The sequence below is a fragment of the Musa acuminata genome, chromosome BXJ1-9 (genome assembly GCF_036884655.1).
Source record: "Musa acuminata AAA Group cultivar baxijiao chromosome BXJ1-9, Cavendish_Baxijiao_AAA, whole genome shotgun sequence".
Classification (NCBI taxonomy): domain Eukaryota; kingdom Viridiplantae; phylum Streptophyta; class Magnoliopsida; order Zingiberales; family Musaceae; genus Musa; species Musa acuminata.
Genome location: NC_088335.1, coordinates 8306920 through 8329521, shown reverse-complemented (window position 1 = coordinate 8329521; position 22602 = coordinate 8306920). Strand labels below are relative to the sequence as shown.

General features: G+C 40.9%; 3 protein-coding genes and 1 long non-coding RNA gene across 5 annotated transcripts; all 4 read right to left on the bottom strand.

Moving 5' to 3' along the window:
- Nucleotides 1–328: 328 nt before the first annotated feature.
- LOC135592974 (O-fucosyltransferase 20-like) lies at nucleotides 329–3187 on the bottom strand. Its single transcript, XM_065082736.1, has 5 exons — nucleotides 2397–3187; nucleotides 1979–2147; nucleotides 1519–1608; nucleotides 1137–1420; nucleotides 329–1059 (listed from the first exon to the last, which is right to left on the bottom strand). The coding sequence occupies exons 1-5, from the start codon at nucleotides 2999–3001 to the stop codon at nucleotides 564–566; spliced, it is 1644 nt and encodes a 547-aa protein (XP_064938808.1). The 5' UTR covers nucleotides 3002–3187; the 3' UTR covers nucleotides 329–563.
- A 4442-nt stretch (nucleotides 3188–7629) lies between these two features.
- LOC103997720 (beta-glucosidase 12) lies at nucleotides 7630–10865 on the bottom strand. 2 transcript variants are annotated; one of them, XM_009419025.3, is made up of 13 exons: nucleotides 10654–10864; nucleotides 10480–10549; nucleotides 9940–9998; nucleotides 9797–9872; nucleotides 9626–9703; nucleotides 9464–9551; nucleotides 9082–9337; nucleotides 8906–9021; nucleotides 8603–8820; nucleotides 8493–8524; nucleotides 8319–8421; nucleotides 8121–8229; nucleotides 7630–8051 (listed from the first exon to the last, which is right to left on the bottom strand). In XM_009419025.3, the coding sequence occupies exons 1-13, from the start codon at nucleotides 10798–10800 to the stop codon at nucleotides 7883–7885; spliced, it is 1521 nt and encodes a 506-aa protein (XP_009417300.2). In that variant the 5' UTR covers nucleotides 10801–10864; the 3' UTR covers nucleotides 7630–7882. The 2 variants fall into 2 exon arrangements, with proteins under 2 accessions (XP_009417300.2, XP_018686935.2); XM_018831390.2 differs by having other exon boundaries at nucleotides 8906–9337; nucleotides 10654–10865.
- A 2345-nt stretch (nucleotides 10866–13210) lies between these two features.
- LOC135594257 (uncharacterized) lies at nucleotides 13211–14681 on the bottom strand. The gene is made up of 4 exons (XR_010480048.1): nucleotides 14652–14681; nucleotides 14462–14537; nucleotides 14072–14208; nucleotides 13211–13977 (listed from the first exon to the last, which is right to left on the bottom strand). It is a non-coding gene; the product is annotated as an uncharacterized LOC135594257 (long non-coding RNA).
- Nucleotides 14682–21439: 6758 nt separating this feature from the next.
- Nucleotides 21440–22426, bottom strand: LOC135594517 (polygalacturonase inhibitor-like). The gene has a single exon (XM_065084888.1). It carries the CDS (start codon nucleotides 22424–22426, stop codon nucleotides 21440–21442), a length of 987 nt encoding a protein of 328 aa, XP_064940960.1.
- Nucleotides 22427–22602: the final 176 nt, after the last annotated feature.

The following is a 22602-nucleotide window of genomic DNA, read 5'->3' as shown; positions in this document are numbered from 1 at the left end:
AGGGGTCGGGCCGAGCACCCCGACCCGACCTTTGTGCAGGAGCGAAGCCGAAGGTCCCCGCGAGACACGAAGGCGAGGAGTTTCTACTCGGAGGAGACAACAACACTGTCCCGACCACCGCACCCGACCACCCCGACGGACTCGAAGGCCGTCTCGAGAAAATCCCCATCATTCGGACCCGAACCCCGCCTCGTCGGTCCCGAAGTCACGGTTTAAAGTTGTTTACACTAACAACTATCATCACATTTTTTACCTTCGAATATTTCAATTTATTGATTGATTGGAATCGCCTGTAGTATCTTCGACAATGCAGCAATACACGCCATCATAGAAAGAATCGAATTTATCATCCATAAATGAGTCATGACATCGAAAACTCTAAGAAAGAATTCCATTCCTCGGTTGTGTTCCGTGCATCAAAATGACTTCTGATTACATGATGCAGAGGCTCGCTTCCGTGTATCTGTAGCCGCTCAGCCAAAACTTTGGTCAGTAGACGCTGAAGGTTGATGCTTCGGCAGATTGGAATCGGTCGAGAATAAGCAATCGGCAGTAGTGTGTCCTTATAGCGCTGCACTCGTGCTTGTTCCATTGCACATGCACTCGGGAACAGGGTAGGCCGTGACATCCTTGCCAACCTTGTCGGTCCTCCACTCCGGCTGGCCTAGCGATCCTCGGTGCAGGTCCTTGATGATCCGATTGAATTCCGAGTCCGGCAAAGAAGTGTCGACGAAATATGGGAGCATCTGCCGCTTGTTGGGGGTGATGAACTTTCTGTGCCCGGCATACGCCCTGTGCCCCTGCATCAAGTGCCCCATGTTTCCTCCGTGTGACGGCATGAACACGTCGCTCTGCTCGCACACGATGTAGTCGATCGCCGCAAGCACCGAAGATTTGCTCGCAAATCGCTCGAGTTCGCCGGGCTGTGAGATGTTCTCCTTGTTGCATAAATGCGGGAACTCTGTGATCAATGGCAGCAGGGCCTCCGGCCCTCCGAATGGCTCGCCGCCTGCCCAGTATATCCTTGCATCCTTGGGAGCTCCGAGTGCCTTGATCAATCTGAATCGAAGAATTGTCGTCAGTAACTCGAAAACAAGTAATAGAATCAAAGATTTGCTTCCTGGTTCTTCCTATACCTGGTTACTTCAAGAACATTCAGTGGGCAGAACCCGGCGAGTTTGCGCTGGTGCTGAGTCATGTTGGACCTCCCAGTGAGGAGCTTCGGCCGGAGCTTTCTCTCTCGCTGGACAACATCATCGTGCTCGGGGCTTAGCCCAGGAAGGCAACCGGTACGCACCCACACATCCTTCTCCAGTCGAAGGTGCAGCGCGAGGTAAGGCCCTTTGCTCCGCATCCTCATGGCGAGCTTGTTGCCAAGCTCCTGGATGGGCGCAGCAAACCTCAGGGCATGGAATGCCACCTTGTGGGATACGAGGGAAGTATATGCATCAGTACTATGTCAGGGAGACTTGTGGAGAATGTGAAAGGATGGAAGGGTTGGATCTTGTGATTACTTACTTTGCATCGGAGCTTTTGCAGATCAGGTGGGAGGTCCTTTGATAGCCTTGAATCTAAGCCTCTGAGAAGCAAAACCCCCTCTCGATTAAGCTGCAGAAATAACAAGACGAGAGGTTGTATTCAGTACTCCCTCACCGTCGAAGGGTAAGTGATAATTCAATTCATCCGTCACAAACCGACGAGCTAATAATGAAGTATGGAATAATGAACTAATATCACTGTTCATCACTGCTTTTTGGCGATCATTCATCGGTGGTTGGAGGAGTTGTGGCTACAAACACCTAACATGTTTTAGTAAACAATGGAATAATGCAGTTCGGGAAGATGGATTCAGACAAGAAGTATATGTTAGTGAACAAGTGGATCACAGCTAATATCCCATTGCATCCAACCAGAGAGCAATGAGACTGGAAGAAGAAGAAGAAGAAGAAGAAGAAGAAGAAGAACAAGAATCACTTACTCTCTTCAGGTACCTGTTCTTGATCCATTGAGGGGAGACGTGTAGAGGTGTCTGCTTCTCCTCCACCGGCCTTGTTCTGATATGAGTCGACGGCAGCGACGACACCACCTTGACGTCGTCGGCGAGAACCCGCTTGAAATGCTCCAGATCAAATATGTCAGAGAACTCACTGCCCGATCAAAGAACAGAGCAAAAATTAAGATGCCTCATAAAACCGAGTCCTCATATGAGGTGCAGATATAGATCATGTTCATAGTACATTTACTAGTAATGTTTCGATGAATGAGCTTAAGATAGCCAAACATAGATGCCTCTTTAGGAAAAAGATATATTTGTAGCGAGAGAAGACGATAGAGGCAAAGATGAGCTTTTGATCTTAGATTAGGAGAAGTAGAGATATGAACAGGCAGAATGGCACCTGTCGTCGCCCCAGATGAGATTGACCTGCAGAACGGGCACGACGAGCGCCGCCCCGAGGATGCGAGCGATCACAACCGCATCGACAATCTGGTTCCGCTGCTGGTTGAGCCCACCGGAGACCACCACCAGCAGGTACTTCCGCCGCCTGCCTCCCCGCGCCGCCTGGGTCTCTACCCGGTACTCCTCGCTGAAGTCAAGGCACGGCCTGTAGCCCATCCCGTCCGGCTGCCTCCAGAACTCCCCCTCCCCCTCCACCGCTCCCGCACCAACACCGACACCACCTCCTCCCCCTTCCACCGCCACTTCTAACACCGACCGTACGGGTTCCGGCGAGGAAGAGGAGGAGCAGGGTACGGGAGACAAGGGGAGGAGACGGTCCAGCTCGGACCCTATCCTGAGGGTTCGGAACAGCGCGAGGAGGAAGAAGAGAGACACAAGGAGGAACTTTGGGCTACGGGCGACGGAGGGGAAGCGGTGGCCTGCCTGCCGCGGGGCCTTCCTGGGGGACAGGTGGAGCGTGTGGAACGCGGAGGCGGAGAGCGAGTGGATGAGCTGCGACGGCACCGCAATGTCGGAGAGATGCTTCGTCTTCGCCCTCGCCATTAGACCACAAACAGAGGGAGACGGAGCACAAAGAAGAAGAAGAAGAAGAGACGTGGGAGTAATCCAGTGATATCACGATCAAGCGGGCGTAGGGAAGGTGGTCGGAACTGGAAACTCGTTCCCTATTGAATGACGAAAACACCCTCACCCAAGAGGGGTATTTAGAGTTATAGGACCCCCGAGAACGAGACGTGGCGGGACAACAAGTCGACAGCTGGAACGCATCACAGTGCGAGGTCCGAAGCTACGTCGACCAATCCCATCTCTCGCGAAGAATCGGACGGTGGATCGAGCCGTGATGGGGCTCAAAGCGGTGGTTTACTGCTACGCGTTGGACCACTTGTGGCGAGCCCTCATTAATGCATCGAAGTGATAAAGGACTTTTATGTGGATGTGACACCAAAATTGAAGTGATTAATGTATCCTATGACGAGTAATGGTACCATTCCAGACTTTTGATGGGGGAAAAGATGGGATCAATCATGACTTTTACATGTCGGAAGACTAAAGGTGAGACCATTCGTCCCATAGCAACTCCGAGAAATGAGATCCTCCGTTACACGTGGATCATCAAATGTGGATCGAAATTTACAGTGGTCATTATTTCCAGAAGAAAATGACAGTCAAAGCAGTCGAACCTCTAGAAAACGTGGAAGAGTAAGCTAACACCGTTGATTGGGGACTTTGGAGAAGACGAGAGACCAAACATACCGCTCCATGGGGTCTAAGCGATAGGGATGGGATGGCTCAGTCATCATCGGAGGACGAACGTATCGATTAGTGAATGGAGAGCGGTGAGTTGGGTGCATGGTTGGTGGTAATGTGTCGGTTCTTTGCGGCTCTCGACTCGGAACATCGATGTTTCGGTGCATTCATGTGTTGCATGCATCTCTCACGGGCTGTCAATGGTCTGGAAACAGTATGAACGGCTGCAACTTTGCCACCAACACGTCCGTGATTGTTGGATGTTAGATGTGTCTATTCCCTTTTTGCTTACAGCTACCATTTTCATTTATAATTTTCATAATTTTTTTTCATTTAATTTCATATCGGTTAAAGAGTAAAATTAAGGCTACTTTGGAAAGTTAATGATAGACCTTAAAATAAACTTAATCCCGCGTTAGTTCAGAAAGATGGTGTTGGGACTTCAAAGTGGATCTAATTATTATTATTATTATATATATTTCATCATGAGAACTATCTGTATTAATGTAATATGACAATTTACGTGCTTAATTGGGAATTATCATGCATTTGTCTGTGTATACATAAAGGTCATGGTTTTCCCTTGTTGTGGCTTTTCCTCTTCTTGCAATCATGCATGCATTGCTGCCCGAGATCTAAGTATAGGACGAAGAGGTTAAAGATTAAATAGGAGCAAATTAAAACTGTGGTCATACTTTGTCTGACATAACACACATGGATTGTGGGTGGCAAATGCATGTCATGTCGCATGTGAAGGCGATTATGAAAGTGGGTTAGGTAGGTGAATTGGGTTAATTAATAGAAGAAGGTGGGTGTGGTGTTTGGCCTCATCATGTGAGCATCCATAGACGTTGGGCTCAGACAAATTTAATGCACCCCTTACCGATTAAATGCATGTCGTGTTTGCCATCCTATTCTATTCGCCCTCGATTCATGGTGTCTGTGGTTGTTCTCACTCTAGATTCCGTTCCTCTATCTATGTCTACTAGAATCTAGTCCACTTTGGAGAGTGTAATGACACCGGTATAAGAACACTTATTTGCTTCGTCGCATTAGTATGATACCTATTTAAATGTATTATCAGTCAACTCGAGTCAGTCGTGTGGTCGATACATTGATACTAACTGTAATGGTTAGACGATTAGGTCTAATTATGCTTAGCAACTCTACGAAATGTTAATGTTCAGCGTAGTCATTTATAAAATAACTTTACGTAGATTAGTTCAATCGAATGCATTGATTCATTTCGATTTAATATTATCTTTGTATTTTTGACTTAAATATCGAAGATATTTGTATTCGACACATATTCAATTTTGTTTTGTAGATGCTTAGTTCAATCCACCTTTCATATGATGCTAACCTTATGATTGAATCATATTCGAACCAAGTTGGCTTTGCGACTCGAGCAAAATGACCATTTAGGTTTTGGCTTAGGTTCTTATGAACTCTCTTATTAGTTAGATTAAGACTAAAAAAACCATTGGACAGTTAACACGGTGGAAAGTTTTTACTGAAGATGGGTCATCGAACATTACTTACAATGACATGAACCACAGTTTCATAGGTTTTAGATATCTAATTGTGTAAGAAAAAAATAATAATCAAATATCAAAACATACGTAACAAAAATCCCATTACCGATCAAATCCTCAAAAATATATAAAAATAATAAATATTTATAAAAATAATATAAAATTAAAAAATGAAAACGGTTTCAAAAATATAAATATATATACATATATAGATCTAAAATGATCTGACACCAACCAATATCCAGAGTGGGAGATGCTTCTGTGTACTTCATTTAATGCGCTTTCAATGGTTCTATTGATTTTGCAGAATCTTGTCAGCCTTGTTTCGATGCTTTGCTTACTCTAATTATGTTTTGAGATATGTGAAGGCAATAGATAAAAAGGAATAAATAAATCTTGGGATAATTATATATTTTTGTTAGATTTTTTTAGTATAGTATCTTGCTCTTTATATTTAAGAAATTTATATTAGATTCTCTATAGTTGAAAACGAAACATATAACTTCATTTACTCTAACGTCATCGATTTTACTAATAAAAATAAATAATAATAATTTTAACATCTTAATTAATTTTTTAATGGTGGAAGACAACTATGCCGTTGGGGGCATAGATGATTGTTGTAAGTAAGGAAAGAGTGCGATTATGAGAGGTGAAGTAAAGGGAAAGAAGGAAAAGGACAACGTAGATGTCGAAGCTCTACATATGTGTTAATACTGCTCTACATTTACGTCGGCTCTACTTGATAATTAAGTTGATATCAATGTAGATATAGAGCAATGAAAGAATCACTCGTTATTGTTGACGCATATATTGAGTGTTATGTCATTATCTTCGTCCTCTCCCTTTATCTCACCTTTTGTCCTTGCTCTCCATTCTTATCCGTCACAATCACTCATGGCTCTTAGCGGAGGCCTCGTCCGTCACCACTGAAAGTATAATTAGAATATTAAAATTATTTTTTTATTTATTATTTTTATACTTTCATTGATAAAATTGACGATGCTAGAATAAACAAAATTAGATGTTTTACTTTCATAATTATATAAATTTTAATATATTTTTTAAGTTTAAAGCGGGAGATACTAAAAATATCTAAATATAAAGAATAATATATAATTAATGAAAAATCTTTTCTAAGGGAAAGGAATTGAATGAGTCAGGTCGCGACCAAGCAATTACTGCTCTGCTATTCGACTGTGTTCTTCAGCTACTTTTTCTGATTTCAATCGGACGGTGCGTCAGTCTGTCTACAAAATAAAAAAGAAATTAGGGTTCCAAGTTCTAAATGAAGCACCGATGCGAAGCACAACTGATTCGGAGAAGAACACGCCAAATCAATCCGAACACAGCTCGTGGAGAGGAGGACCGAATGGTAAGTGTGTGCTAAGACAATGCAAAAGCAGAGAAATATTATGTTAACGATCTACGAGTGGCAATGAGTAGCTAATAGATAAAAAGCTGCGGAAAACAGATGGAGGGTATGATTGGTTTACGGCACTGACGAATCAGTATGGTAGCTTTGTACTCTGAACAGTAGAGATCCTCTATTAATATCTCCACATTCACACATCAATTTGGATGGTATCGAAAGTAGGACATCAAGAATGTACTCTTTAGATACTCTCATGATCGAGTTGGTTGAGTTCTCTCACCGACTCGATCTATACTCTCGTGACATAATCTCTAGTTTGATGTCAAATTTTACTAGTCTGATGGATGATGATAAAATACTTTTAATCATTCTCTTCACTTAGTCACTCTACTAAGTTAAAATTTAGAGTTTTCTTCATGGAGTTTTCCTTTCTACCCTACTGTACAAACGTATTTGTACTACGAGCCAAGTACTAATTGGACACGGCTCATCTGATCTTATAGTTTATGAGAGAGATCTCTATATGTATGTCAAGGACCCTTCCGCTAGCAGCCTTGACGCTGTTTGGTTTCCCGTCTCGACTACAATGAGCTTTTGGATCGAAGGATCACGTATTAGTATGTCCACGAATCTACTCCATTTGGCGTCAAGTGTACATCCACACAGCCCTCCTCTGAGGAAGAACCAAAGCGAAGCACGAGGAATCCGATGCACTGACGAGAAAGAAAGCCACTGACAGTACCGCGCACATTCACAAACCTCCAAAGTCCAAACCGTAGCAGCACAGCCCTGCCGTGCCGTGTGCCACCGATGCGCCAAAAAGCCTCTCTCGTCACGAGAAGAATCTTAAGCTTTTGCACCTTGAGACGACAACCGATCGAGGGCACCGAGACAAGTGGGGACGGGAAGGAGGACGATGGCAAAGTCTCCGCAACAAGAAAAGAATGGAACTATGCGTTTGAACTTGTGCCAATCGCCATGAAGTTGCAGAATAGTATCGACACCGTCAGCTCTTTGGTGAAGAAACAGAAGAACTTTATTTGCTTTACCGGAAGCACCCACTGCTACAAGTAGGAAGATGAAGAAGCACTCATCATTAATACATTGCCGACAACGAGTGTCAGCTCATGAGGTACTGCTGATCACCAGCAATCCTAGACGCACAACAACGACAACTTGATTTCTATCTAGAGCAGAGACTTTGATGTTGAAAACTTTATTTGATTTCCCAGTACATTGTGGCAGGATAGACCCCAACAGCTACGATCAATTATTAAGTACTTCTTGGAACCAGTGAGCAGAGGTCTTGGGGTATCTCTTCAACCCATTCCTGTAGTCGACGTATACGATCCCGAAGCGAACCGTGTAGCCGTCGGACCACTCGAAGTTATCCAGCAACGACCATGCGAAGTACCCTCTCACGTCGACTCCGTCCCTGCCAATACCAACGAACACACAGCTCCACTTTACTCCTGGAACAAGCACAATTCAAATGCAAGCAAACCTGATAGCTTTCTCGACGAAGTATAGATGATTCTTGTAGTAGTCAACCCTCATATCATCTTGTAGGGCTTCGTTAAGTGGCCATGACGCGTTGTTGACCTCGTCGACTCCTAAGAGGGACAGCAACACATGATGATTAAGACTTGGTTGTGCGTACATTATGTCTCATGCGTGTCGGTGAATATTCTCAGATACTTGCCGTTCTCAGTGATGTAGATGATTGGGTTGTTGTATCTGTTCTTAAGATACAACAAGGCCTCTCTGATGCCCTCTGGGTAAACAAATAGCCAATCCGAGGCAGCCTGCATCACAAGCATAGAAATGAGTTGCTCATCGAGCCAGCCACTGTGCTGCAACATTAAGCTGATCTTACCTGAGTGCCGATGGGAGTCCCTTGTCGTTTACCTGTTTCAATGGAAAGAAAGAACAACACTTAATACGCAGAAATATGAGATGACAAGAAAGAAGTCTGCGCCGGTTTACCGCTCTGGAGTGTGTAGGAATCGGTTTCGTAGCTGGCGTTAAGTTTTGTCAAAAGGGAAATGCTATTAGCGAAGTAGGTGGTGTAGTAATTTAGTCCGATGAAGTCGAATGATCCTCGAACCATTTTAGATTGCTTGGCAGTGAATTTTGGCAGGCGATTCCCGACGATCGCCCTCATCGTAAATGGATAGTCGCCTTGAGTCAGAGGATCCATAAACCTACACCACAACTCGCATAAATCCATGATCAAGATTTTGTGAAGAAGGCCATCCTATTAGTGTTTGCGTGAAGGCCACAACTCACCATCCAAACATGAAATCTAAAGCTCGTGACACAGCATCTTCATCAGATTTGGAATTCGAGTAAGGCACGAACCAGTGAGTGATCAGTGTTATGCCTATCATTCCCTTCTGAGATGCCTGACGACAAATGTATATAATAAGATAGCTTAAATGTATATAAATGGATATGCTGCTTACCTGATACTTGCGTCGGTACTGCTTCACGGCAGCTGCATGGGATAGCAGCTGATGGTGAGCACAGAGGTAGGGCTCCCGAGACGAATCGCCTTCGGTGCACTTGCCTTCAGTCCATGGAGAACACCGACCGGGTGCAAATATACCGCTCGAATACCCCCTGTCGCAAAACGTCCATGGCTCGTTCAACGTGATCCAATGCTTTACCCGGTCCCCGAATTCCTTGAAGCATATCTCGCTGTAGTCGCGGAAGTCATTCCTGCATGTTTGGATCACGGTGAGCAATTAGTCTAGGTATTGGTTTGTCTGAAGAGGCCAGCTGCTGATGAGTCAAGCCTCTCGAAGAAGAGATACGTTTGAGGTCCACAAGAAATCTGTGACTTACACGATACTTGGGCTAAGGAAACCTTGGTATTGTGATTCAAGACCCTGAGGAAGGTCCCAGTGGAAGAGGGTCACAAAGGGCTGCAAGCCTGTCGATGTCGAGAAGAAGAGTTATTCTACATGGTTGCTAACCTTTCCAATCCTATGTTGAAGGGCCACATACCATGGTCTAGAAGATCATTAATAAGAGTGTTGTAATAATCTACGCCTTCTTGATTGACTCCACCACTCAAACTTCCATCTGATATCAGACAACGAGGACTTGTCAAACGTTTCATTATCTAGGAAAGGAATCCAATGATAGGAGATCGTTCCAAATTCGTAGCTTTCTTACTGGGTAGTATCCTGGACCAGGAAATGGAGAACCTGAAAGCATCCATGCCCATATATTTCAAGAAGCCCATATCTTCCTGCAGCTTTCGGTAATCAGCAATTGGTAGGCAATGAGTATCACGTGGAAAACGATTGCTACTTTACCTTGGAGCGATGATAAAAATCGATGGCCACGTCGCCGGTGCTTCGATCTGCTATCGCTTCTGCCAAACACAAAGCCATATGTCATATATATCTCTTAGCTGAACAAGTCAAACGATAGCAACAAGTAGGATGGTGTGTGTAGAGTCAATCGCACGCTGTGGAATACTTGAACGCAAGACAGAGATAGCACACCTACTTCTTCTTACCTTACAAATGTTACACTTCATCAATACAGCCAGAAATAATACAAAGAAAACGTATAAATCATGTTGGAGATGGAAGAGATTAATTGAGTTAGCAGCGTTGAGCTTATGACACATTAATTGAGGTGCACTAGTTATTGGGTTACCAATAAAAGAATCATGTATAGAACTATTCCAAAAGTAACAACATCAAGCAAGTATTTCGTCACATACAAATTGTTGACTGGCTGGCCAACTTGAACGGAGTTATTGATTGAGTTTTGCTCTATGAAATTTACAATGTGTGTGTGTGTGTGTGTGAGAGAGAGAGAGAGAGAGAGAGAGAGAGAGAGAGAACCTGGGTGATCGTGGGTGAAGGTATCCCAAATACTTGGTCCCCTATGACCTTCAGCAGCAGCGCCTTCGTACTGTGAACAGGAGACAAATCAGTTGATGATCGATCAAGAGACACAGAACCAGAAGTCTTCTTTCTGAAAACTAATTAAGATCGAGAAAGCCATGAAGGGCCGACCTGATACGCGGCGGAGGCAGCTCCGAAGATGAAACCCGTCGGAAAACTGCTTCGATGCACATCCTTCTGCTCCGTATGCTCTTGCGCTGCCACCATCAGTATCAGCAAGGAGAGGGAGAGGAAAAGGCCACAGAGTCCGAGAGCCATTGATGTCCAAGAGGTGGCAAAACGTCGCCAACAAGTGGAGGTGGGAGTGGGGAGAGGAGAACGTCAAAGCATGATATAACGCCACTGGGTCTTAAATTGATGGCACAACGTCGTATGCGGTCGGTAGAATCGACAAATATACTGCAGTTTCTGTGGTGGTAAAACCTGTTTTGCTAATGCATGGTTTGCAATCAGCGGCTTCGAAGCCTTGTGTGGGTTGATTGATGCACAGAGGCAGACATCTTTGGTGATGGAGGTGCAGATCGCAATTATGTGAACCGGTCAAGCGGACACAAGGCGAAGACATGGAGGTGCAGATCGCAATTATTTCTCCCAATCGGCCATCTCTGATGACAGTGAGAACAGTCAGTCTTTTCTTTCCCATCATACGTATAAGAAGTATAGTCAGCACATTTTTGTTATTACTAAATCATAACAAATCTTTTACATTCTCAATGATATTCGAAGACAATAAATATATTCCTTCTTAAATTTACTGATTCAAATATAATAGTAGTTGACAATTGCAACCCCAGCAAATATTAGTACAATTTTGTATTGTACTTTTGTGATACCATTCATGGACTGATTCGCCATAGGTTACCCTTATTGCTGTTAAGAAATTATTTCTTTTACATCTTAATCCAGAATATTCCATGATAAGAAATGATCTTTTCTAGACTTTACTAAAAATGATATTAAATTTATATTTGGATTCATTCCTTCCTATGTCACACTAACCTTTTGCCCTTCGATCCTCGTATGATTGATTCATTGATACTAACTGTAATGGTTAGACGATTAGGTCTAATGATGTTTAACAACTCTACGAAATATTAATGCTTAGCGTAGTCATTTATAAAATAACTTTACAAAGATTAGTTCGGTCCAATGCATTGATTCATTTCGATTTAATATTATCTTTATATTTTTGACTTAAATATCGAAAAGATTTGTATTCGACACATATTCAATTTTGTTTTGTAGATACTTAGTTCAATCCACCTGTCATATGATGCTAATCTTACGATTGAATATGCAAAATGACCATTTAGGTTTTGGCTTAGGTTCTTATGAACTCTCTTATTAATTAGATTAAGACTAAAAAAACCATTGGAGAGTTAACACATTATTATCTCAACATTTTCTTGTGATTCTGTTTGGGAAGTTAACACGGTGGAAAGTTTTTACTGAAGATGGGTCATTGAACATTACTTACAATGACATGAACCACAGTTTCATAGGTTTTAGATATCTTATTGTGCAAGAAAATAATAATAATCAAATATCAAAACATACGTAACAAAAATCCCATTACCGATCAAATCCTAAAAAAAATATAATAATAATAAATATTTATAAAATAATATAAAATTTAAAAATGAAAACGGTTTCAGAAATATAAACATATATAGATCTAAAATGATCTGACAACATTTTATGGCCACCAACCAATATCCATCGTGGGAGATGCTTCTGTGTACTTCATTTAATGCGCCTTTAATGGTTCTATTGATCTTGCGGAACCTTGTCAGTCTTGTTTCAATGATTTGCTTGCTCTAATAATGTTTTGAGATATGTGAATGCGATATATAAAAAGGAATAAATAAATCTTGGGATAATTATATATTTTTGTTTTTTTTTATATAGTATCTTGGTCTTTACATTTAAAAAATTTATATTAGAATCCTATGATTATGAAATTGAAATATATAACTCCATTTACTCAAATATTAATGCTTTTACTAATGAAAATAAAAATAAATAATTTTAATATTTTAATTAATATTTTAGTGGTAGCAAATGACGATGTCGTTATGAGTATAGGTGGCTGTTGTTAATAAGAAGAGAGAACGATTGCGAGAGGTAAAGCAAAAAAAGAGGATGATGTAGATGTCGACACTCTGCATGTATGTTTATACCACTCTGTATCTATGTCGGCTTCACTTGGCAACTACATCGGTGCCAACGCAGATATATAACAACGAAAGGATCTTCGATATCTGTATTTTCATCGTCGTATATATAGAGTATTACGTCATCCTTTTCGTTCTCTCCCTTTGCCTCATCTTTCGTCACTGCTCTCCCTTCTCATCCACCATAGTCATCTATTGCTCTCGTTCATCATCATCGAAAACATAATTAGAATATTAAAATTATCTTTTTATCCATTATTTGTATACTTTCATCGATAAAATTAAGGATGCTAGAATAAATAAAATTAAATATTTTACTTTTATAATTATATAGATTTTAATATAAAATTTTTAAGTCGATCGAGATACTAAAAATATCTACATATAAAGAATAATATATAATTAATCAAAAAAATCTTTTCTAAGGGAAAGGAATTGACTGAGTCAGGTCGCGACCAAGCAATTACTGCCCAACTTGGGACCTACTGTTTGCTGGAAATAACAATTGAAATGAATGCCAATATCAAAATATCGTGCAGGGATCAGTGCGTTGGACGGCCTGATGGGTCATCTGCTACCCTATTTAAGCCTTGATAGCTCCAATTTACCTGCCGAGCCGACTCAGGCATACCTGAAATCTGTCCATGACCAAACCCAGCTGGTCTAGGTATTCCCATATCATCTTGGGTGTTCTCAGTGCTTGTCCCACCTCCACAGGTAGTAGTAGACCCTAAGGGTTTGTCATGGCTGACTGTCCCATTGCGGTTCCATCAGAGCTGTTGCTCGTCAAGGTAGCTGAAACCTGATTCCTGTTGTTTCATGGTGGCGCTGACAGAAGAGAGAGAGAGAGAGCACCCGGAGTGAGGGACTCCTGCAAGACGTCCGACACCTGGAGTCGTTGTCCAACCTCCACAGGCAGGAGACCCCAAGGGTTTGTCATTGCTGGCTGTCCCATTGAGGTTCCATCACAGCTACCGCTCGCCGAGGTAGCTGAAACCTGGTTCCTGTTGTTCCATGGTGGCGCCGACAGAAGAGAGAGAAAGCACTTGGAGTGAGCGACTCCTGCAAGACGTCCGACACAGAAGAAGGGCTTCTCATAACTTGCTGCATAGAATAATAATGAGACCCATGCACCACAGATGGAGGACACAAGACCCGGTGATCACCAGCTACCCAATCATGCAAAACATCTGCTGTAGAGTTTGATGAACTTGGGTGATTTAAAGAGTTCCTTGAAAGCTTCTGAGTCTGCTGAGTTCTCCTATCAAACAAAATAAAGCATCATGGATTCCAATCCAGAACTCGTCCGACAAGTCTAACAAACGAACAACATAGCACAGCACAGATGTTTCTACCATGCAAGGATGAGGCCTCACGATGAAACTGTGATGAGGGAGTCACAGGAGGCGGCTTTCTTCGATGCTCACTGAGACCCGCCAGCCGTCGGCAGCAACTACGCTTCCCATGATCGAAGTCAGGTAGTGGATGAAACCTGGATTTGGCATCTTTTCCATGAAGTTGATGAACAGGTCTTAATTAATTATTTAAATACATTAAACTGGAGCAACAAACATATATTGTTCGTCCATCATTCAGATTAATCCCAAAAGGTTATCCTAAGATCGATTCAAATTCCTATAGCTCAAGCTACAGAAAGCATGCAACATAGAGGAAACTGGAAAGCTTTTTACTGAACAGAATAAAGTCAATCTGAGAACCATCTACTAAGAGGATGCAAATCTTACATAAAGCAGTCTAACATGATGTTGCAGAGCCCATGGTGACATTTCCAGCAAAGAACAGAGATCGATGTCTTCCTACCTAAACATCATATTGAAATCAAAGTCAGATGCAGAGGCGTAGAAACTAAAGGAACAAAATTTGCCAACGAAAGAGACTCAAAGAAGCAACGAAGCAAACAGAATAAAATCAAACCTGCTACATGGCTGACTGACAGAACTTTTGTTCCTGTTAGAAGGATTAGTATATTATGAGCCCACTATATATAGATCGAGTCAATGAAAAGATCAGATGATAAAATATGAAACAAGCACAAGTAACTTGACGACCGGAAAAAATCCTTAAATGTGCTAAAAAAAATAAAAATATGAAATTATAGAATTGCCCCTATCGGCCAAAGTTGCATGTTGACCCGTCAACTACCTCTGTTTCCTCTTCTCTACGGCCGGCCGGCGACGAAGATCGGGGATGAGGGGGAGACAGTCCTCGGTCAGAGTTGGGCTGGAGCAGTGTGAGATCTCTCTCACGTCTCCCTCACTTCACAGGTTTCTCCTCTCTTCTTCTCCCATCCCCCTTTGTTGTTCCCCAAACCTCCATTATAGGAGCCAGGGAAGGTGGAGGGGTCGCTACCCGCGAGCGTAGAGGTGTGGCTGCATGTGGGCGACTGTGGCGAGCGCCACGGGCCCACGAGCGGGCGAGGAGCGACGAGGGCGAGGAGCGACTGCACATGAGCGGCCATGGTGAGCGTCGCGGTGGGGGGCCGAACGATGAGGCACGCGGTATGGAACTCTCGGGTCAGGACGGCGGCGCGAGCGCAAGCAGCGAACATTACGCACGCTGCGGTGAGGGAGCGAGGAGTGGGGCCGGTGAGAAGTTGACATGGTCAACATCTCCAGTTGACCCGACTCGACCAAATCTGACTGAATTTTAAGTCCGTTTTCACAAATTCTCCTCGTGACAAAAAAATTGATATTGGTTGGGTTCACTTCTCCCAAAAATGCCTCGTTCATGTGGCATTAAATTAAAACTTAATATAAATTGATCAAATTCTGCTTGAATTTAGCTAAAGGAAGCGACTTCATAAAAAAATAAATTTTTTATATGAATAAATACTAATAGGTTATAATACATAATGAAATTAAATGGAATCACAATCAAATAAAATACCAAGATATACATAAAATCCCTTCAATATAAACGGTAAAAACTATGAAGCAAACTAGAGATAATCTACTATAAGAATAATGAATATACAAATCTCAATCTCTTACTCAAAACCCTAGCAACAATCACAAGATAATAACTGGGATACAATGATCACATCATTGTACACAAAATTCTAAATTCTTCTAATTCTCTCCAAGTAATCACAGTAAGAATCTATTGTAGATTTGATCTAACCTGAGATAAGAACACTGCTAGATGATTGAGAATAGTTTCTTTGTGTTGTCCTTGTTTTCTTCCATTTCTTTCTCTTCCTTTTCTGTCTTGTTCTCCTTATTTTCTTTGGAATCCCGTGCCAAAAACTCATCGCCTTTTTCTGCCTCTTATTATAGCCACCACACCCCCCAATATGAATTAGGGTTAGGTTAAGAGAGGAGGTGGGTTGTGGGCTGTTCAAGCCCACTATGGGTTGAACTATGGGCTATCAGCCCAATAATCTCCCCCTTCAACCTATAAGGGAGGTTGTCTCATAACTCCTCAATGTGAAGTTATACCGATCAGCTGTCGGCATATCTCATGTCTTTCTTTTGATAAAGTCTTTATCAACATGTCTGCTTCGTTGTCATATGTATGAATTTTCTAAAGCCGCAACTGCTTCTTTTCAAATACATTTCGAATCCAATGGTATGACATCTATATGCTTTGACTTAGAATGAAACATTGGGTTTTTACACAAATGAATGACACTTTGGCTGTCACAATGCACCACATAATTTTTCTGTTTTAGTCCTAATTCTTATAAGAATTCTTTCATCCATAACATTTCTTTGCAAACCTCTATAGCAGCAATATATTCTATCTCTATGGTGGAGAGAGCAATACACCTTTGCAATCTGGATTGCCATGACATAACTCCCCCTGCAAAAGTAAGTACATAACTTGATGTGAACTTCCTCGTATCTATATCTCTTGTCATATCTGCATCTATGTAACTTGTCAACATAGGTGGTCTACCTCCAAAGCTTAAACAAACCTTAGAGATCCCTTTGAGATATCTAAAAATCCACATCACTACTGCCTAGTGCTCTTTGCCTGGATTTGCAAGAAATATGCTAGTAACACTAACTGCATATGCGATGTCCGGCCTCGTACATATCATTACATACATTAAACTTCTGACTGCTGAAACATAACAAACATTTTGCATTTTCTCATTCTCCTCATCACTTGACGGACTCTGTTCTGAGCATAACTTGAAGTGACCTACAAGTGGAGAACCAACTAGTTTTGTATTGCTCATACTGAATCTTTCCAATACCTTCTCGATGTATTTCTCTTATGACAACCAAATCTTCTTATTTTTCTTGTCACGGAAAATCTGCATACCTAGTATTTGCTTTACTAGTCCCTATCTTTCATTACAAAAGACTCACTCAGTTCCTTCTTCAATATGTCAATTTTAGACATATCTTTCCCAAGAATAAGTATGTCATTAACATAAAGTAAGAGAATAATAAAATTCTTACCCCTACTCGAATGAAATCCTTGATTGCATCCATTCAGATTTATGGGACCTCTCGTAGGTAATATTTAAAGAAAGAGAGTTCTTGATGAAAGTATGAGTATACTTTGTTAAACACAAGAGAGATATGATGGAGAAATAAACTGGGAAGCATGTTAAAACATGCCATACAATGATATGAAATTTTATAATAATGAATTCAATAGTTCTTGAATGAAGGAAAGAATCATTCACCACCATATAATCAATCTCACACTCCACAATAGAATGAGATAGCAGAGAGAATAAATTATACCATCTTGAAAATGGTATCATGCATAATCTTAAAAGCCTAACTTCGGTCGAGACGACATGGATCATATGCTATTTGATAAACAAATCATCATCATTTGTAATTGAGTTCAAGATATTAGAAGAAAAGTGGAGTGGATCCATGGTTTCTTATTTATTTTTAATATTTTTTGTCATAAAGTTTATGTAAAGGTAAATGATGGTAGATTAGAACCTAAAGATTCATAAATTCAAAATACATAGCGATGCTATTTTTGATGAGTATGTGCTATTGAGGAAGGACAAGGAGACTGAAAAAGATGTAAAATCAATTACATAACGAGTTTTGATTTTAAAAGTATCCAGTGCCTGTCATCACCTATACATCTCTAGAAGATAAATATGAGGAGAAAAATAATTGATCGAGGAGGAGCACCCCTATAGCATTACCCTTGACCGATCATGTCGTGAACCATATCCAAACCCAAAGTACACGAATGTCATCACCTACGCACTTGTAGTTGCTAAGAACTTGTAAAGTACAGAATAGTCAACTTCATACAATGAAGTTCTTGGTAGTCTATGCTCAAAGAAGTGACATCAAGACGATAATAGAGGAGTTACAATCATTATTGAAGAATCTACTTGGAAATTGGTAAAACCTACACCCAATAAGAAGTTGGTTGGGTGCAAGTGGGTGCAAGTGCTATAAGACTCATTTGATTAAGAAATATAGTCGTATATTAAATATCAATTATAAAGATATTTTTCTTTAATTGTTAAACATATTTTTATTCGAGTCTTACTAGTCTTGATAGCAACATTCAGTATAAAATTAAAGTAACTAAATGTGATGATGATATTTTTTTTATGAAAACTTAGAAGTAGAGATCTCTATTGAGTAGTTAGAAGGGCTTGAGAAAAAAAAGAATGAGAACCATATTTATTTACTAAGAAGTCCCAATATGACGTCAAACAATCTTGTAAGATACTGATGACTCGATCAATTTATCCTTAATCTTAGATATAATAGATTATTTTATGATAATTATATATATCTAAAAAAATAAATAATTTTATAATATATTTATATTATATATTGATGATATATTTATTACTAAAAAAATAAATCTAAAAATAAATAGACTTAAAAATATGCTTTACAATCACTCTTGATGCCTTTGAGTGCATCCAACACATCAATAATAATAAGTCCTATAACCCTCCACGTGGCACTTTTGGGGTCAATACTTCTCACCCAATACCACCTTCTTCTGCCTCTTTCTCGTCGGCAATGGTGGCATCAACACAGGAGCAGGAGCAGGAGCCTTAGGGGGTTTAAGAAGTTTCTACCACCACCACCATCCTTTGAGATAACCAACGGAGACAAGAAAAGCCCCGAAGAATCCAAGAGAGTCGAGGGAACCCATCTTCATCGCTGAGATGTTGTTGTGAGGGATTTACTAGGAGATGGAGGCTTAGGAGTCCTAATAGTAGTTGGGTAGTGTTGTTGTGGGGTTTCAGAGTCCAGTACTATAATTTATGAACAAAAGTTCTACTTTATGTTTTTTAACATGAAAATATTATATTTTTCAAAATTTACTAAGATTATCTATCTTAAGTTTGAAATATTTTAACTATTGAAATATTTGTGGATAAACTATTAGTATTATTCATCTTTATATCCTTATTATATGAAATAATCTTCATTCATCTAATAATTTCCTGTTCGAATAAGATATAAGCTAATCTAGTTGATAGTTATCATAAGATCATGAACTCGAATCTCACCATTTATATTTTATATAAAATAATAATAATAATAACAATTATTATTATTATTAATATTGGTTCTTGGACTAGACTCACTCAAATCTGATTCAATTTTAAGATAGTTCCCATGAATTCTAGTCATAAAAAAATTGATGTGGGTTCAACTCTAAAAACTTCCATCTTCTCTTCTTTCAAAAATACCCCATAGGGCATTAAACTAAAGCTTGACGTAGATTGACCAAATTCAAATAGTCCGTCGAGTTGCGAGCTATATCGATCATGTGAAGTTCAAATTTCCTTTTAGTGATAACTTCATAAATAAAATGATATTTGACGTCGATATGTTTGGTCCTTCAAAAATATGCACGATGACATCTTCTTTTTAATTTGTAAATTTAACTAAATTATTTTTTTTATTACTCTAGTTATCACCTTGGTGGTCGAAAGCACAATAGTAGATTGGAACCCACTTTCCAACTCATTCACCTATAGGGAAGATATAGACGGTAATGGATCTCCATTTGCCAAGATCCTTAGTATAATTATAATAGAATGGAATAGCAAAGAGAATGACTTGTACTATCTTGGAAAGGGTATTGTACATAATCTTAAAAGCTGAGCTTCCAAATCATTCTGGGTCAAGACAAATCGATCGTATGCAACTTGATAAACAAATTGCTATCATCAGCAATTGAGTTCAAGATATTAGAAGAAAAGTGGAGCAGATCCCCTGCTTCTTATTTACTTTTAAGAATTTATGGTTATAAAGTATATATAAGGGTGAATAATGGTAAACTAGAAGAACGTAAGTCAAAATATTATATTTGTTTTAGTTTTCTCTTAGGGGTAAAAAGCTTTGAAGTCGGGTTCCACACAGAGTTTTGATTCCAAAATCATCCTTAGCATATGGAATATCTATTGTCACTCATACATCTCATCTCCAGAAGATAAAAAGAAAATTAGACGAACTATAATTAACCAAGGATGAGCAACCCTATAGCATTGCCCTCTATCGATCACGTTACCGATCACATCCAAATCTAAAGGACACGAATGACATCACGTAAGCAATTGTTGTTGTTGAGAACGAGGCTTTTGGTAGTTCATGCTCAAAGAAATCACATCAAGCAAGATGATAATAGAGGAGTTACAATCGTACATAGAAATAGGTGAAACCTCAACCCAACAAGAAGCTAGTTAGGTGAAAATGGATCTTTAAGATAAAAAAAAGGAGGCAACTATAAAACTTGTTTGGTCGCTAAGAAATATAGCTAGATATTAGGTATCAATTATAAAAAATACATATAATTTTAGTTGTTAAACATACTTCTATTTGAGTTTTGCTGGCCTTAGTAACAACATTCCATCTGAAATTAGAGTAGCTGAAAGTGAAAATGATAATTCTTCGAAAAACCTGGAAAAAGAGAACTATATTAAATAATAATAAGAAGGGTTTAAGGAAAAAGAGAAAGAGAACTATATTTAGTAAGAACTCCCCCTACAACATCAAACTGTTTTCGTAATGGTATAAATTATTTAATCAATTTATGCTTAATTCTAGATATAATAGATTATTTTATGATAATTATGTATATATAAAAAGTGTAAATAATTTTATAATATATTTATGTTGAATGTTGATGGTATACTTATTGCTATGGAAAAATAAGTCTAAAATAGATGGACTTAAAAATATGCTTTCTAATCACTCTCGGAAGCCTTTGAGTGCATCCCACATGTCGATAATAATGTGTCATCACAATTACATCCGTCCTATAACCCTCCATCTGATATCAGGCTTTGGGGGTCGTTACTTCTCATCCTGTAGTACTTGCTTCTACCTCTTTGTCGGTGGTAACACTGGCACCGATCGACACAGGAACTCCTACTATCACCATCATCCTCGGGATGTTGTGAGGTTTTGAAGTCTAGTGTTACAATTTATGAACAAAAGTTTCAATTTTATGTTTTTTTTCATGAAAATGTTCTATTTTTTAAATTTGACTAAAGTCATCTATCTTAAGTTTGAAATATTTTAACTTTTGAAATATTTATGGATGAATTATTAGTATTATTCATATTTATATCCTTATTATATGAAATAATCTTCATTCATTTAATAATTTCCTGTTCGAATAAGATATTCGTTGATATTATAATTATAATTATAATCCAATACGGTTGTTGCCGAATATTTATTTCGCCTTTCGCTTTGCATCGTCATGCTATAGCCACAGCCCTCATCGGCAATTCATCACTTGCAAGCCGGGAGCGGCGGCCCGCAGAGGCACTTGTTGTGGAAGAAGGCGTATCGATCGAACCTTTGGATCCCCTCCCCGCTGGGTATCGGACCGCAGAGCCGGTTGTAGCTCACGTTCAACAGCTGCCACTCCACCTTCCCCATCTCCGGCGGCAGCCTCCCGTAGACCCGGTTGTGGTTTAAGTCCAACGCCGTCATTTCCTCCGGGATCTCCACCTGGGTTATGTTGAACTCGATTGCGTGGTTCCTCGACAGGTCCAGAACTTGCAATGGCTTGGACTTTCCGAACAGGTGCGCCGCGTCGCCGCTAAGTTGGTTGCGAGACAGGTCGATCCTCTCGAAGGTGTTGGACGCGAAGGACGGGGGAATGGAGCCCGTGAGGTTGTTGTTGCTGAGATAAAGGTAGGCGGCGGGCGACCGGGCCAGCGACTCGGGGATGGGACCAGTGAGCCGGTTGTGGTCGATGGCGAGGTAGCTGAGGGGGAGCGTCGCGAGGGACGCGGGAATGGCGCCGGAGAACTGGTTGAAGGCGAGGTTGAGGTAATCAAGGCGGGTGAGACGTGCGAGGAAGTCCGGGACGGGGCCGGAGAGGCTGTTCCAGTCGAGGCGCAGGAAGGTGAGGTCGGTAATGGTGCCGATGGCAGGGGGAATGGGGCCGGTGAGGCCGGGGTTCTTGTGGAAAGTGAGGGAGGTGAGGAAGGGGAGGTGGGCGACAGCGGACGGGATGGCGAAGGAGGTGTTGGTGCCATCGATGTCGAGGGAGGTGACCCGGCTGGTGGTCTCGTTGCAACGGACGCCGGCCCAGTCGCAGCAGGCATACTGGGAGGTCCATGCGATGAGGACGTAGGGGTCGCCGAGAGCCTTCTTGATGGCGAGCAGGGCCTTCTTGTCATCCTTGTTGCATTTGCCCGAGGAGACCGGCGACGAGGAAAGGAGAAGCACTAAGAAGAGAAGACAAAGGAAGTCCAGAACAGAAGCCATTATCGAAGGAGATGGAGACGAAAGGTAAGGTTGGCAATGGTTTGTATAGAGGCTTCGCCACTACCGGGGGACAGCGCGAGTGCAGTTGGGACTCGAATCATTAGTGTCACCCGTCGGTCACGGAGATGACACGACCACGTGGCCTCCTGTGTCGATTAGCCACACACAAGACATGT

Excerpts from the sequence above, each read along its gene's own strand:
- LOC103997720 (XM_018831390.2), bottom strand. The coding sequence starts at position 10,800 with ATGGCTCTCGGACTCTGTGGCCTTTTCCTCTCCCTCTCCTTGCTGATA. Across the intron at positions 8,525-8,602 it reads TTCCTACACACTCCAGAGCG|GTAAACGACAAGGGACTCCC; the intron begins GTAAACCGGCGC and ends CCATTGAAACAG. Across the intron at positions 8,422-8,492 it reads GGACTCCCATCGGCACTCAG|GCTGCCTCGGATTGGCTATT; the intron begins GTAAGATCAGCT and ends CTTGTGATGCAG.
- LOC135592974 (XM_065082736.1), bottom strand. The coding sequence starts at position 3,001 with ATGGCGAGGGCGAAGACGAAGCATCTCTCCGACATTGCGGTGCCGTCG. Across the intron at positions 1,609-1,978 it reads AGAACAGGTACCTGAAGAGA|CTTAATCGAGAGGGGGTTTT; the intron begins GTAAGTGATTCT and ends TTATTTCTGCAG. Across the intron at positions 1,421-1,518 it reads TGCAAAAGCTCCGATGCAAA|GTGGCATTCCATGCCCTGAG; the intron begins GTAAGTAATCAC and ends GTATCCCACAAG.
- LOC135594517 (XM_065084888.1), bottom strand. The coding sequence starts at position 22,426 with ATGGCTTCTGTTCTGGACTTCCTTTGTCTTCTCTTCTTAGTGCTTCTC.